Here is a 17,635-nt window from a genome sequence, read left to right on the forward strand (position 1 = left end):
GCCGAATAAATGTTAGTCTCAAAATGGTTGATACAGCTCACTGCGCCTTCTGTTTCAAAGCTCCCCAACTGGGGCCAGAAGCAACTTGAAAGTTACACAATATTTAGAAGAAAGTTCACTTTACAACTGCTAAAAATTTCAAGAAAAATCCATACAACCCTGATTTTGCCAACCGAGCTAGTTGATCTCGAAATGGACGTTTGCAGCCAACTGCGTCCTCTGCTTTAAAAACCCGTAACTTCCTAACTAGGACAAGTACTAATTATTGAACATTGGGGTTTTCATACACTAAGAGACCAAAGGGGATTAAAATGTGCGTAAATAAATGTATACCCTTTTATATTCCCCATCAGGAACTTTATCGAATATATATAATCACTACTCTACATCGCGGAAAGACGAAAAGTTGTATTTTAGAACAGTTGTTTTTACCATTTTCGATCAGTGACTCCTCATGAGACTGAGGTGGTGCTGGCTGTAAAAAACATGCATACCGATGAACGCAGAAAATTAGTGATTCAAATATAGACCCAGATAAGCAAAACCGCAGTTCTGCTCGTTTGAAGCGAATTATTCTTACACGAAAATTAATGAAAACAGACGTATAACACTTTGAGGAGTATTTAGCATCAAGCGAACGGTAAGCATCGCACGGATGTGATACTTTTAATTCAATACATAGTTTTAATTAAATAGAGCCGTCTTTAGCTATCGACATCGTACGGGACGCACTTCAGTAGGTATTTCCGTTTGAAACCCAAAGACGAAATTAAAATTCGGTGCGTACCGACAACTTACAGTTAGCCATAACACGTAAATTCCAAAACCGACAAATGAACACATAAAATCATCAGAAAATATACTAAGATATCTGAGTATTAGTTTTCCATTTTCAATAGTTTTACTCCTTAATTGTATTAATTGTTTGTTCATCTACAGTAAGTTTCAATAATAGTGAAGGTACGATAACGATTCTTTATTTCATTATAGATAATTCGTTAACCAGGCTAAAATGAAATGCCGATGAATCGAAAAATGCTCGAATACCCGAACTGAAAAAGTTCAAGCAGCAAGTTACCAATATCGAAACCCTCTAGTTGTTAAATAGGTACAGTTACTGAGAATTGAATGTGAAATTGTTGATCAAAATTGCCTCCAATAATATCATAATATCAATAATAATAAGAGAATATCAGACAAAATAACACCACCAACTAAAGCTTTTAAAAGGCCAAAAGCTTTAAAAAAAGCTCAGGCTCAAAACATTTTACATCGCGGGATACTCATCAAGAAGTCATTAAACACTGTTTCTATAAAAGTTCCTATATACTTGGTGTTCTACAGAGAGAAAAAACACAGCATAATTTGCATAGATGAGTAGAGAAGTAGCAGAAAAGCATCGACTTATTAGATATTTTTATTAAATTTGACCTATTGAACTATCTGACTTGAACTGAGCGAATTTTCTTGTAATTACTTTTTGATTGCACTCGTCGTCTTTGTGCATTGTGGCTGAGGAATCAGATATTTACGTATTGCCAACGAACGAGAATCTCCTGTTCAGCTACCACATGATCAAATGAAAACTGCTTCCTACTATAACTTTTATTTCCTTGCAAATCTTCCTCTTGTAAGCTACTGTAATTTTAAGATGATTTTAGAAGAATGCCCCAATTCAATTTTAGGGTTAGCTACCCATTGCCCATGTTGTTTGCTTAATCGATCTATCACCTATCTAAAATTGTTTCCGAGATATCAGTTAAAGTTCACATATCTGGTTCACATCAAAAGCGATAGCAATGTCGCTTCCAAAGATATATTGATATTAATTGAATCCGTTCATTTCAAAAATAATCCAAGTCAAGATTTTCTGAAATTGAGTTTTTGCCAGTAATCGCCTCTTTAGCTAGTTGGTGGTAGCTGCCTACAATGAATTAATGGTCCTCTCAGATAATTGCTCTGGCCAGAGTAAAAATCACACGGTTGTTGAGATTTTTACTATCATTGAGCGATACAGGCCGTTTTTCAAAAATGACTTATTATTTCCCTATAAGAGGACATTCGTTTCTTCCTAATGATCGAGACTTTCGAGCTGTAAAAATGATTAAAAATTGCGACCTTATTCAGTATGTATTACTGATGTCCCTGAAGAATATTACAATAATATGTCTGAAACAAGTCCGAATTTTATGATAATTATGTGGTCAACAAACCAGATTTTTCAAAATGGTTGCAAATATACTATGAAAAAATGTGCATATCAAGTCAAAGCTTTGGGAAGCATAAACCAAAAGAACTCAAAAACTCATCCGTCGTCGCTTCACTATGAAAGAGATAGACAAGGATTGGATTGGTCGTAGTTGAGGATTTAAATTCAATTCAATTTATCACCAGATAAAGCAAGGCATATCCAATGGGCAGGGCCTATCCATCAAGCCCCCAAATAATAGAGATTTCAAGCAAGTCAAAAATAGTATTCTCCAAGAACACATGCCATTCTATGCAAGAATTTTCAAGTGGCCAACTGGATGTGAAAACGACGACGATGATCGCGAGAACGACGAAGAGTTTGATTATGTTCCGAACTTTGTCTGCAGTCAGTTCTACTATTTTTGTAGCCTTTTTGTGAAACTTGAGTAAACCATTATATGTGTATGAAAATTGCTCAATGTATTTCCTTTTGAATAAAAGTTGATAGCAAAGAGAAGCATTCCGTGCAAAAACTATTAATATTATATCATTAATTTACATTACATTTGTCCCAGTAACAAAAATAGGTCATTTAAAAAATATATTGTTGATTTAAGAGATATATGCTAAGCAAAACAGTTTTTTCACTCGCTGGAAAATTTACCTTTTTTGACGTAAGTGGTATTTGAAACGAACGACTCAATTAGTTTCTCGATTGATGTAAACAAATTAATGCAAGGAATGATCAGAAAAAAATATTTTTATGTAATACTTACTTAATTTCAAATATTTTGTAAGTGAAATCATAAACTTGATGAACATGTACCGATTTGGCTAAAATAAAACAATTTCATTACCGAATTACGACACATTCTCTGGTGTAAATTCTGAAGTCCCAAAATCATACTCTCAGAATTAATAAGTTTTAATCCTCCTCAACAAGAAACCTTCATTTAATTTTTTTTGTGGGAACCAGCAGATTTTCAAGGTGGGTATTTTCCGCCGACAATATAAATGTCTCTGGGAGGATCATTTTTCACATGTAGTTCATAAAAAAGGATTTTAGGAAAAAGTCAAGCTAAAGTTTATTATGCAAGAGGTTATAAAATAAATACTCACGACTATGCGTCCAATTCTATCATATATTTCCTAATGCCGAAGTTAAAAAAAATATTTTCTTACAATCCTTCACATTAGACAAACGCTTTCCTCGGGCTAATTTGTTCTCACTTAAGAGTAACAAGAAAACATGAAGAAATATTCATTGATTGGTTGGTAAACAAACGCCTAGTCCAACGCTCTGGCGCCAAGGGTTTTGCTCGTAAGGTAAATTAAAAGAAAAACTCTACAAGACACCGTAAATCAATGAAAATAATATTAGGCTCCCCTAGTATCAATTACATTGGAAAAATTGATGACTATTATATAGGGCCACAAATTACTGCGATAATCCTAATTTTCAAGTGTCTGGTGTGTAACGTGTGTGCCAATCAGAAATGCATTGAAACAAATTGAATTAGTTCAGAAAACCAACTTATTGTTATTAGTTACTTTTCTTTCGTCTTTTTCAGCAATGCCATTCACCATGCTTGGTTCTTGTACGTTTTTAACTTGTTCTGTGTCTTGATTAATGATCATGTTATTTTGTAACCAACAACAAATTCGACTACATTTCGTTGATTCTTCTGCATCTCGATTAATTTATTATACTTGATTGCCATCAAGATTAAATTAATGATTGTTTACGAATTTAGACATAGGTATCCATAACATCGAATCGTTTAACCAACGTTTTCCGAGTTGACTGAATACGAGAAGTTCCCCGAGAGCACAATAACGTGATTACACCGGCACTAACTTGTTTGGAGTAAATACAGAAGTGTATCTATGTTTATTTGTGTACACATCAATTCGAGGTTATGACAATAAATAAGAATTTCCCGTTGACAATTTGACATTTCGAAAAAAGTAGATCTTGTTGAATTTACCGTTTATCCTTATCTATTTTATTGCCACTTTCTCTCTCTATATTTTTTAATTGTTACCCGAGTTTTTAATAATTACGAAGCAACAGGTTTTTACATAATGTTAATTAGGCAGATTGAAAAACATTGTTGCCATCCTTCTGGTATTGTTTTTTCCAAATTTCCCAGTTTTCAAAAACAACAAATTTTTTAAAATAATTTTTCTGTACTACTAAAACACCCCCAGACAAAACCTGCAGAGGAATGACGCCCTGTATTTTAAATTTGGTTTGATCATGTCAAACTGGTGTTTTCTGCGTTACAGAATCAAACTACTCACTTTAATAAGACTAGTTGCTTTGCATCTTGAAGTTCTGAGACCTATTTTTGAAGGAGTATTTAGCTTTTAGACATTATTATTAATAGTTTTCTTTATTTTTAGGTATGTCAAGATTGTCAAGGGGTCAGAGAGGAGTTCCATAAAATAGTTTAAATTTTTCTAATATTTCTGGCTTAATTAATCAATTTTTTTTTAAATATTGCTTGCTCATATACTCACTAATTATAAATTGAAGATTACAGCCAAATCATTGTTTCCGTAATTTATTGACGTTATTTGCGAAACAAACTGTTTGTTCTTAAGATATTTAAATTATCAGTGAAATTGAAATTTCAAGTATACCATGGATTTGAAGTATGGTAGTATTGTGCAAAAGCACATGAGCAAGAAAGTGATATGATACATAGGATTAACAAATGAGATACAGTGGGAAAAACATTTAAAGGTGGTTAGTTAATGCCATACATTAATTATACATGTTTGCGGTGCCCATGTCTGTGAGAGTTTCGCGTTCTTTTCAATTTTTCCTTAAAGTAGATACACTTAAAATAAAGTAGTTTCAGTGGATAAAAATGCGGATCGTCCATGGAATCATGCTAGAAAACATTTGTAAACTATAATAAAATATCCATATTTACGCTAAACTTTGTCCAGCGTTGCCAGACTGCACAGAACGTTTTATGTAAATGGAATAGTATACTTTCGTGTAAGTACGCTTAAATTTTACGATGTGTTGAATTTGGGTCAAGATAGGATATTTTTGATTTTTTACGGAAACCCCGATAAACTATTGCAGAACAGAAAATTGAATTCTTACTAAACTAATCCAATACTAAAAGAAATTAAACTAAACCAAAAAAGAGAAAATATGCCATTTACTTAAAGGGAATTTCCCTCTCGTAAAGTTCAAGTATGAATAATGATCAATGGGTGAAATAAGTGGCAACATTGCACTTGGTTAATTTCTTGGAAATCACCTGGGATCTGACTATTGACGTGCAACATTCCATGCAAGGGCGCCCAAAACAAGAAGAACATGTGTGGAACATAACGGCAATCAATCAGGAGGTTTAGAATAAGTACCAAAATATTGCAAAAACTTTATTGCAGTGGATCTTAGGCGCAACTGCTTTTATGGGAAAACTGAAAAGAACGTGAAACTCTGACAAACATAAAGTACATGAGTTCGTTGTTTCATCTTATCTAAGCAATTATCGATGACCGGAAATAGCCCAATCTGAAAAAAAATGCAGCACTACTACGCTTCGCTATAGTCAACTAACTACCTACGAAGGTACTCAATATTGAATATTTGAGACAGATTTGGATGCGTTGCTGATGAAGAGCTAACGTGTAGCTTGAAAATCAGGTCGAATCAAACCGGGCGGGCAGCAAGTAAGAAACGCGTGTTCCTTTTCAGCACAACATAAAAACTGGTAATAAATATACGTAACTGATAGACACTATTTAATTACTGCCGAATAAGCTTTAAAAATGTGCTTTATTGATGTAGCGAATATATCCGGGATGTAGATAGATACGCGAAACATTTTCGAATACTTCATCTCAGATAGTGTTTACTGATTTTATTTATATTCAAAGGTGCATGAACTTGCGTGGAATAGTAACTGTATATTTTTAACAACTTAGTCACTGAAAGCAATAAACCTACAAATAACTTAATACGATTTTACATTTACATACATACCCATATTGAAGGATTCTCTGCACAGACTTAAGTGTAAACTGTTAACAGTTATAAACAATGTTAAAATACAAAACTACCGGTCGAACTTAACATTTTTCTCGACACAATAGTTTAGATTTGAACTTCGAAATCTAAAAATACGAAACGGAAAAAGCAGGCAAAATAAATGCACGTTTTAGTTTTGTGGTATATTCGAATGATCCAACTTTTTACTCAGTATATTTGGCCGGCGAGCGTGAAATCCCGCTCCACGCAAACCCGTTATGAAGTCGCGACTGGTTCGTCGATTCGTGGTACGACACGATCAGTTTGTTTAACCAGCGAAATGTTTAAACAAATTCACTTGTGGTGGGATGATCGAGGAACGAGCGTTTCAGTTTCAGAAAAGCCGGGCTGTTCTTAAGTAATCGGATTAGTATGTTTGCAAAAATCCAAAACCTATATGAAATTCGATATATAGGGCAATGGCCTGATCTCACTTCTGCAACTTCTGTCGTAGTGTCGTCAAATGGATAATATGTAATTCCATGCCATTCTTACCCAGCTGGAGGCTAAATCTACATATTTACATATTCTTGCTACAGTGGCGGTTCGTCAGAAGAGGCGTGTGGGCGATGCCCACTTTCATTAAAGAAAATAAACCAAATTTCTTGAGCAAATGTTCGGATAGAAGCAATAAGCAACATTGATATTTCGGTAAAAATGTGTATTTCCAACCACTCTTCGTCTTAGCAAATAACACATTAATAAGGCCCTTGATAGATCTAGATAGAATCAGTGGCGGCGCCAGCTTTATTTTCCGCTTGAGCGAAAGACGGCGGAAAAATTTTCAAGATGGGCAGGATATATTTATACTTTTAATTGTAAGAGTTGAATACAATATAACTGTTCTACAAAATATGTTGTTTTCATCTTTGCGCGGACATAATGTCGAATATTTTTTAGTTCTTTTATTTAACATACAAGCGTTGCAAAGATTCATTTTCAGCAAGTACTTATAACGACATGTTTTTGTCAAACAAGGAGCTAACAGTGTTTGACAATACCTTGAGTGTCCCAATATGAATTTGCAATACAAATATTACACGAGATTTTATCTACTTGCGTAGAATAACGAAATAAATGTTACAAAAATATCTGGCCGGTTGAAAATCTTTGGCTCTTGTCCTAGCAGCAAACAAGTACCCATATTTAGATTAGAAAATAATTTATTAATATTAAGTACTTAAAAATGGACTTTTCAATTCTCGAACAAGAACAAGAACGGAATGTTTTCACGTTCACTTTCATTATTGTCGAAATTGATCTGATTTTTTTCATTTGCTAGACTGGTCATGAGCTTTGCGAAAAGTATCGCAAATTACCTCTATCCCCAAGGCTAGGGTAGCCTGAAAGTAGCTCTAATATTTTAATTGGACACCCGTAAAATTTGAGCATGTTAAGGTTTGTCTTGGTTTGGCTGGTGCAGGGAGATTCACTGGGAATACTGATATAAAATTATTTTTCTGTCTTGTACTGGACAATGTCAAACGTGATTTCGTTTCGATGCCTCGGTCTGCATTCAAGAAATTATGGATGATTAAACTAAGCAAAATTTGGCATTATCAGAACCGCTAACAATAAAACAAAAGATTGATAAAATACCTTGAAGTAATTGTTCCGCTTTACAAAACTATCAATTTAACTAAGATAAGGCATATTTGAGCCAGTGGTCACCATTTTTAATGATTCACCATATAGAACTTACAAATTACAATTTTTTTTTAAAGAAAGAGAAATGTTTACTGTCCAATGTACAGAATGGCATTATTCGAGAATTTATTTCACGAAAAAATCAATAGTTGTACCTAATCCAACTTTTAGTAGGTAAACATAGTTTTAAGTGCATTATTTTTTTAAATTGGTTTCATCCATAAAAATACCATCAAAAATGCTACAAATTACTCGTCATTTGTTTGCAATGCGACGTCTATATTATCGAAATTTATAGAAAAAATTGATGTGAGATATAAGAAGGTATAACAAAAAATATGAACTATTTCTAATATACTGTAAAATGGAAATTATCAAGATTTTTTAAATTGTAGGACGGCTTCACTAGTTATTAGCATAGTTAATGCAAATTTAATTTGAGTCAACAACTTCTAAAATCTATCGCTTTGCAGATTAATGCGATTCACTATCCACATGTTAAACATGAATAGAAGCTGTTATTTAATTGAAATTGAAAAAAAACAGTAGGTTTGTATCACGTTGCCTGGAGCCTCAAACTTAACAGAAATAGCTCATCATTAATACCACTAAGAGCACAATGGAAAAGACTATAAATATTTCGACAGAAGAACTAGTTAATTTGAATTGAAATTGATTCATCGAAAAGCCCGAACTGCCAATGCCAATTTTACTTTAGACGACCTTATTACCGGCCTACAGGGTTACCTATCTCTAAAATATGAATTTGTGTAACAAATCTCATTATCCAGGAAATCCTTGATTTCACAACTTTGATGTTATATTTTTTGATACACTTTTCTCGATAAGGTAAAAATATGGGGTGTTTCATATAAAATAAGCGCGTAATTCCAGCTGAGAGTTATTTCATTTGTAAGCAACAACATTCTACATTAAATTACATTTAAACTAAATTTCTAATTGAGACCTTGTGTGCCAAAAAAGGTTTAAAAATCATAGCGCTTCGAGCAGAATAAAAATTCAGTTGTAACATTCCATCCAAAGAGTAGTTCAATGTATGAAAAACGACGGTTCTCACTTTGAATAGCTTCTTTAGTTTTTAACTTTTTTAACCATAATGACCACACGGGAAGACTTTTATAATTAATTTAGCTAATTTTAAAGTAATATAGTCACTTAACTGCTTTTTACTGAATATTACTTTTGCTCATTGAAAAAAGCCTTTTCTGAATTGTTTATAAACGCCACAAGTATCTCAACTATATATCTGACTTAATGACAAAATAGCCCTGTTGTAGCGCATTTAAGAACTGCGTTACGCGAACTACTCTAAATAATTTATGACGTTTCTTATTTCTGCAAAACATTATATTTKAAATCCATATTTGCGATTTAATTCTAGTAAGTTCTTGTTAACAAAACATTWMATTTTTTGTTACTGAGTTGCATTTAATTACCGTTACTGATCGATCTGAGAATGTAACTTCTGAATGCAATAAAGTTTTGGGCAGAAAGACCGATTGGGTCGATAGCCTTTTTTTGCAGGAAATAAAGATTATTTATATATATATATAAAGTGATTGATTTTATTCATTMAGAATGTTCGCATTCTGCCAAACTGTAACAAATTGTTAAAAATTCTACTTATTCACAGACCAGAGAATGAACTTTCTGACTATCCCTTAACAAAGCATAGTACTATTTTGAGTTAAACATAAGAACAATTAAATCTGTTTCTTGGACTGACTAAAAATTGACGTTCTTCATTTAGATCTTACGATCTTAAAAGCGTTACGGTTCATTGAGAACGTCAAGGGCTAAAAGTTAATTTTTCGTCATGTTATCACCCCTAATGATGAAATAAGTTATGATCAGCAATTGTATATTGACAAGGGATTCTATAACAAAGTTTATTAAAATCTTCAACCATTATGGTATTAGTTATATTTAGTAGTTTTACTATTTTTCTTTGAATCCTATTTTATACGATTCTAAAAGGAACATTGTAAATTGCCGAACTTTCTTAATGTTTACTGTTCCCTCCCTCATGAAACGTTGGCCTAAGGAAAAGCGTGTATTTTCCATATCTATCCGAAAACCACATCATTCGCGTATCTGTTATACATTTTTATTGGGGTAAACAAACGCAACGTGTACGTTTTGAATTAACTTAAATAGGTATAACGGAATTTATTCAAACGCATTAAAAATTTAAATGCTAAGAACAGTGCTCATTCAAAAAAAAATTTGTGCAGGTCAAAATGAGAATTTGACACGAAAATAAATTACTTTCAATTCGAAAACATACATACAAAACTAGACTTTAAATTTTGACATTTTTGGTAGTGGAAATTTTCATTTGATTATAGGTAAATATTTGGCAAAGATAAAATTAGCAGACATATGAAGTATGTATTTTAAATACATTACAAGAAGATCGCCCAACCCAATATATTGAGTCACTTCATTTCATACCCTATGTAAAAGTTATGTAGCTTTAAATTGGAACCGTTTATAAATAAATTGGTACACATTTTTAAAAAGTCGCTGATATTTCTAAAAATATGTATTTGTTCCATCACACATAAATATGCAGTCAGAATAATTAATGTTATAGACTTGTTACCGCTATGTGAGTTTACTGTGTTTTCAAAACAATTTTGGTCGCCACCTGTAACGTACTCTATATAAATTATTAAAATAATATGATTGATATGCAAGAACAAAAAGAGGAGTAAACACTCGGGAAAGTTATTAGATTCTTTTCTATTTATTAGAAAAAAAAAACGATTGAAGATGGCTTGAAAGTATTTACGCGATTTAACTAATATATCTTGTGGGTTCTAACAAGGTATCTCAGTTTTTGAGTATTCCATAAGCCGGAACATAAACTGATTGAATTATTAGCCGTTTTAGCAAAATATGCAATATTAAGATCCTGGTATACAATCAACAAACATAAGTGTTGTTGAAACAAATATGAAATAAGTATCTTAAGTTACGAGATAATTAAAAAAATAAAACGATGGGATAAGTAAAAGCCTGTGTATTTTGATAGCTTTAAAGCATAGATTCTTCACATCCGTTTATGGTAACGTCAGGTAAAATTGATGTTTTCTGTAATTTGTTGTTATTTGCTTTAGTGAATTCAGTCTAATTATAATTATGCTATTGGAGACTTTTTGATGAAAGTAAGATTTATAACTTCTATGACACCTAGTATGTCCCGAAAGTGTCATGAAACCATGAAATCCCCAATAAATAACCCAATTGACTTGAATTAATATCGTGATGAAGCGAGTAAACCAGTTGAGCATTAAAAAATGCAATGCGGTGAAAGTGAGAAATTTTAACTAGAAGAAATAGTTACGCATTGAATAGCTGTATGTTCTGATATATAAGTGCTATTAATAAAGCTCCGGAATAGTGACATTATCCACCCAATACTTGTTAAAATCAGTAATAGAAGCGAACGAAAAATATTCAAATAAGTAAGAATATGAACAAAATTTCTTAATATTTTATATTAATAAATTAATCTTCATAACTGAGATGAATTTATCGACACTTACGAGACCATAAATCAGACAACGGAAAAACACGTATGCTTTCAATTCAGTCAAATATACCTGCTAAGCCAATATGATATGACGCAGATTTTGCATAAACAACTGGTTTTAAAACAATAATTGGAAAATTGTCAAAATCTGATCAACAAAACAAAAAAACTGGGGAAGATCTTCAAGAAAGATCTGCAGTCAAGTTTACTATTATTATTTTAGCAAGAATGGTAACTGAAAGTAGACTAGTTAGCCATATCTTTCCAACTCGCAAGTAGTGAAAAATAATTACAATAATCATTTAGCTTGAACTTGTTTCAATATTTGTTAATCTCATGTATTAGCATCCTGGATCATCGAAATTAAACACACTGGATAGATTTTTAAGGCTTTTTCTAATTGGAAAGCTTTTATATATAAAACATATATATAAACAAAAAAAAACGAGATAAATTGAATTTTAAAGTTTTACGTATATATATGGACAGATAAATAATACATGTATAGAATTTCATTCTATACGTTTATTCCAACTCAAAGTCGAGAAATGCCACAAAAACTGCATATTTGCGAAATTTATTGATCATTTCGAAATCCATCTTAACAACGAAAGCTTACCAACAAACGCACTAGTCAGCGTAATTTGCATAATTTGAGAATTTATAAATTGCTAACGTAAATTTTACATTATTTTGTGATTATCTTTAATGCCTTAGATAGCCTTGAAGAAAAGTTTGGTGTGGTTCGTACAGCTGATTTCAATAGTCGCCAAATTGAACCATAACGAGTGGTTGTTTTTGTCATCAATAACTAAAAGAAAATCGCAAACATTTCGATTCGAACGAATTCGTATTCGAATAATATACATTGCCTGTGTGGATTTTCAGAAATAAAGAGAAGCAAAATGTCCTTTTTAAAACTGAAAGCCAACTTCCGAAACGGATTGTCGGGTAGAAATTGAGAAGATATTCTAAAATTTTAATTTACAAATAATATAATTTTTGCTGGTCGTATGGACCGCCTTGTTGCAGCGGCTGGGTAAATTGAGTAGCCCAACTGTCTGTCTGTGACCGTTTCTGCCGGTCCCAAGCCCTACCCATCGTAAAAAAATTAGAAGCCCACTCAAAATACTGGTAAAATGCCTCAGAAGCCGACTGGATTATGATGACGAAAACCGCGCAGAATGGGAGAGGAAGATGGAAAAAGGAACAAATCATTTAACAACATCAAGAAATAACAGAAGAACTAAGGGACAAAAGTTCAGAATTCAAGACAGTTCAAGAATCAGAAGGAAAACGAATACAGCTACACAAAAAATATAGAAATAGAAGGATTGCAAAACCAACGCAGAAAGGGAGGCTTTTCACGAATAATTGCAATCTGTAGTGAGCTCTTGTCGTCCCGCCCGCTGTTTCTCAATGAACGGTTTCCGTTCGGTTTTAACGCTCTAACTCCTTCCTTTCTGATCAAGTTATCTCACCGCTTTTGATAGTGTTTACCACACATTTGAACGAAACACTGGAAACAATTCCAATGATCTACGGTTAAAAAGCCAAGATATTCCTGCATTGATTCAGTAACGATGCAAATACCAACTTCACTTTTAGCTTTGATTTTCGGCACAATAGTATGAAAATGAACTTCTCTAAGTATTTTCTTAGTAGGAGACAAACAAGTTTTCACTTGTTCGTTAGGTGTGTCTTTAAATTGAGCGCGCTCTAACTTTCACTTTTGTGAAACATGCATTTGATTGCATTTGTCAACATGCCTTTGATAATTAACACAAAATTTAATGGAATAATTCTACAATTTTAGCAAAAAAACCATCTACAAAAAAAACGTAAAATTAAAGAAAACGCATTCATTTTACTAAATTAAAATAGTTGTGTTGCCTCATGTTCATTTAATTTAAGTCATACATGGTTACCTATGCTCAGATCTGAAGTAGACCAGAGAAACATACACCAAAATTTAATTTACACCAAAATTATTAATGATTACCTTTATTGGTTTACACAATGTTAAGTCAAAGACAAATAATTAACAATTTGTAAAAACAAATTATCAGAGCGAATTTTTACATATTTACATTCTCCGAATTGCTACACAATTTATTAATATACTCTTTTTTAGGTTCATTTAGGTTCTTTTGATAACGATAGCAGAAAATAGATATCGAAACGTCAAGATAATTTTAAAAAATTATTTTCTTTATTAATTGGAATTTTCTCTTCCTAGGTGTGTCGCAGGATACCCTCTAGGTGGTAGTTAATGATTACCTTTTGATAAATAATTCGTTCTTATTGCGAGATAAGAGCACTGTTTCTAAATCTGTAATAAAAAATGTGAGGAAATTATGTCTTTTTTAAAGACAAAAGTGTTTTGAGACGGAATACCCAGCAAACAGTCTGTGAAAACGTGAATCCACCTCAACAACATAGAACTTATCCACAACTTTCGCTTTTTCGCAACTTTAGTTCATGGATTAGATTTAATTTTATTAGTCATGTCGCATTGGCCATCGGTTTGTGTTTGTTATTGGACATAATGGTGAAAACATTTTTGGTGAAGTAGTTTTAAATGAATTTTAGCTTTCTGTATTTTCATACAAAAACGTTACCTTAAAAGTCAAGAAATCTTAATTCATCGGTGAAAAAGCAATGTTCTGATATCTGCGGTGTAAAGTTTTTTTCCTGCAAAGTTCCGATACTTTCTGCCTTTTCTACAGAAATTCTTTGATAGCATATTTTTAAGTAATTCTAAGGGTTATTTGCCGTTAACTACAAATACGTTTATTGGTTCGTAAATGTAGTCATTCGTTTTCCTTGGAGGAATCAAAAGAGGGTATAAATATAGTTATTTTTCAACAATTTCAATTTAGAATTAATATATTTCTGAAATTATAAGTTCTAAAGAAATTGAACATGTAAAAAAATTAAGAGCCAATCTTTTTAGCGGATCTAGTAGTCAGCCCGGCCAATTATTATCTTTTGCAAAAAAAAGTTTTTAATCATTTGATACCGTGAAGTTACAGACAGCGCCTAAATTTCTTATATTACTTATACTTTGCTTATTAATGAATACAATTGGGTCCTGCCAGATACTCCTGTACCAATTTAAAAAGGCTTACGAATTAATATAATTTTTCTATTGTGTATGTTTTACGATACTGGACAGATTGTCGGTCAATGCTTCGCATAAAATCAGTGTTTTTATTAGCCCAGCGTTTCAGCTAGAATTTAGTCAAGGCTTGAGAACAAACGGTTTACCTACTTATCGTATTATAGGAAAGAGTAATATGACACAAATATTATTGAAAGCTCACATATAGACTTTTCCTCCATTCACATGGCACCTGTTTGCCAGCCGTTTTGTTATGCTGGCCAATTAGAAGAGAATATCTGGGTTTTGTTGAAAAGTTTTTTTCATATAATTTCTAGTAGATATATATGAAAATGGATCCCATAACTAAGCGATATATTCACCTAATTATATATATTGCCCCTCTGGGTATTTCATGTCAGCTAATATTTAGCAGGGTCTATATTAAAGAAAATCTAGGAGGCTCATATCAAGCAGCAGGCATTTTTCTTTAAAATATTTTTACAATATTGGCTTATGCGCTGTAAGGTATCTTAACTAGTAAAATACTACATAAGGTTGAACCTCAGATTAATTATTAATGTCTTTGGGTTCAACTACATGGATTTGAGGAGACATTTTTGCAGCATAGTGTTGTTTAGTATACATTGAGAATATCTACTTATAATAAGTATTTCGGGTCCAAAATTATTGATGACACATATGCAAGATTACAAAGTAATAAAAACAAACAATCAATTACACAAATTGAATAAAATATTGTATTTAAGTTTCACATGTGTTTCGGTCAGGAAAATATCCCATTGGTACACGGTCTGTTAAGGAACTAGTCAAGAATCGTTTAACTGTTATAACTTTGTCATAAAAACTGCGAGTTTTTAAAATGCTAAATTAAACTGAAGAAAGCTGTTTTAGGATCGTCATTAAATCATAAAAATGTTTGCAAATATGTTCAACTTTATTTCGCAATAATGCAGTTGGTTTGGAAAGTCGCGAATTAAATTCTGAGGCTGTTGATTTTCCTAATAAAGTAGACAATAATTCAATTAACCCGAATTAATTCACACAATATTTTATTTGAAAAGTCTGAAATTCTGTAGTCGGGATATTTTATAATTTGAAAATTGTTTTCTAAAGAGCACTATTCTGAAGTGCATTTGAAGCTTTATCTTTTCAACTCATTATCACAGTAATTTCTACAAGCCACATACAGTGTTGAACCATCAGTTCTTGCAAATCAGAGATAGTTTTACAGTTTATATTAGAGTGCAAAATGTGGAAAATTAATCTGTAATTAAATAGTTACACGCTGCATTACAATACTTTCTCTATCAAATGTCCTTGTATCATGATTGGTCGCTTTAAGAAGAAAATTGATGAAATCACTTTCAATACTTTAAAAAGTTAAACATTCTATTGGAAACTATATTGACCTACCAGTTACTTGAAGCATGGTTTAAAATTTTCTGTCATTCGTTTCCTAATCCTTTACATAAATATCCGGGTAAAGGCTGGGTAAGTACTAGGGGTGCTAAAAATGTAAAACTATTAAGTAAAATGTATTAACTAAATGGTTTAAGTAAAAAAGCTTAATTCTAATAAATTTGCATGAGAAACCAAATTAACAAAAACTGAATATTCCACAACAACAGCATTTTAACAATTAACTATATTTAAAGCATATACAAGCAAAATGCTCATTATTTAAGTGAAATGCTCAAAAATATTATATTACTATTATAATTTCCACCCAACAAATGTTTCAATCAAGTACTATGGAAATGCAAATACTATTAGGTACATATCTACTTAGTTTAATTTACAATATTAATATGAATAAGGATACCGGTACTGACTGACTTGGAGACTTAAATTTACAAAACTGTTAACATTTTTCGTACGCTAACTAAACTGACTAAAAATATACTTACAATCTTTGAAATAAAATTTATCTAACAATATCCGGCGGCTGATCACGCTGAACATAAAAAATTCACAACAGATGTTAACATTTTAAAGTCCCTTCCTCGAATTTCATCATATATACCCGTAAAGTTGTTTGGTACCTACTGGAACTGCAAGCAACCAACCTCGTTTAAGGGTCTTCTCTTTGAATTCAGTAGGTAGTCGAACTGCCTTACAGGGTTGTATTTCGAAAGATTACAACATTTTTTCAAGTGTGAAATTGAATCCAGGAGAACTGAATATTTGTCTATACGTGATTTGAACTAGCGACGTCTCTTTTACGCTATTTCTTTATATTTATACCTTTTTATTTAACTTCCTACTACTTGTGTGCATGTTTAACTTAATTATTAATGCCATTCAGTTCTTAATTTACAATGTTATTAGGAAACAATATTGTTTTTTGATTAACTAATTTTAATAAATTCTCAATTTTTGTACAGAACTTTTCACAAGAATTTATATCTCCAAGATAAACGTTTCATTTTAGCGATTTATATCAGTCTAAGTTTTTGGAAAGGAATATTTTGCATTATGTTGCATTCTTGAGACTCAAAAAATCACTAAATTACTCACAAACATATTTATAGTTTCAATTTTAGAACCAGAGTTGGACACTAAAAACTTTTCCTGTTTTTAATAAATCGGGTTAATTTTGAGGGCGAACAAGAGTACGTCCCTTTATTATGCTGGGCCATCCTCCCAAATATTTTAAATGTGATAGAAGAAAGGAGTTGAGCAATATTGATGATGTTAAGCAGCTTTGTATTACCTGCATTTAGATACTTTATTACTAGTTAATTGAATTTAATTCCAGTATAGTTTTCCTAAAAATTATAAAACTTGTTTTAATTTGCTCTCTTGACACAGCGCAAAAAAAGAATGCATCTATCATCATAACCCCCCATTCAATTCTCTATCCAACGATGTCAAAACGAGTTCTGTGGCTCGAATGGTTCTTGAGAAACTTCGAAAAAAGCAGCGTCATGTTCAAGTGGATTTTGCAACTCAAAAAAACCTCGCAAATCTAAAACTTCTTGAATTCAAGCCTTTTTTGAGAAAACTGCCAACATTTCCCCATCCATGGTTCACTTTCTAAAAAGGCCATTTATTT

At 32.1% G+C, this 17,635-nt stretch overlaps 1 protein-coding gene across 2 annotated transcripts in view; it reads right to left on the minus strand.

Annotated features, from left to right (window-relative positions):
* The window catches only part of LOC109537924 (very long-chain-fatty-acid--CoA ligase bubblegum), a 40,578-nt gene extending 24,491 nt beyond the window's left edge, over window positions 1–16,087 (minus strand). The window contains exon 1 of one of the 2 annotated variants that reach the window (XM_048661915.1): window positions 15,994–16,087. In XM_048661915.1, coding sequence (XP_048517872.1) covers window positions 15,994–16,009 — 16 coding nt within the window. In that variant the 5' untranslated portion in view covers window positions 16,010–16,087. Of the gene's footprint in view, window positions 1–6,202; window positions 6,552–15,993 lie in introns of those variants that run through there. The other variant, XM_019904893.2, reaches the window with a different exon arrangement.
* Between the last annotated feature and the right edge of the window lie 1,548 nt (window positions 16,088–17,635).

The sequence above is a fragment of the Dendroctonus ponderosae genome, unplaced genomic scaffold (assembly GCF_020466585.1).
Source record: "Dendroctonus ponderosae isolate FM_Combo_2020 unplaced genomic scaffold, Dpon_F_20191213v2 Dpon_F_20191213_1, whole genome shotgun sequence".
NCBI lineage: Eukaryota > Metazoa > Arthropoda > Insecta > Coleoptera > Curculionidae > Dendroctonus > Dendroctonus ponderosae.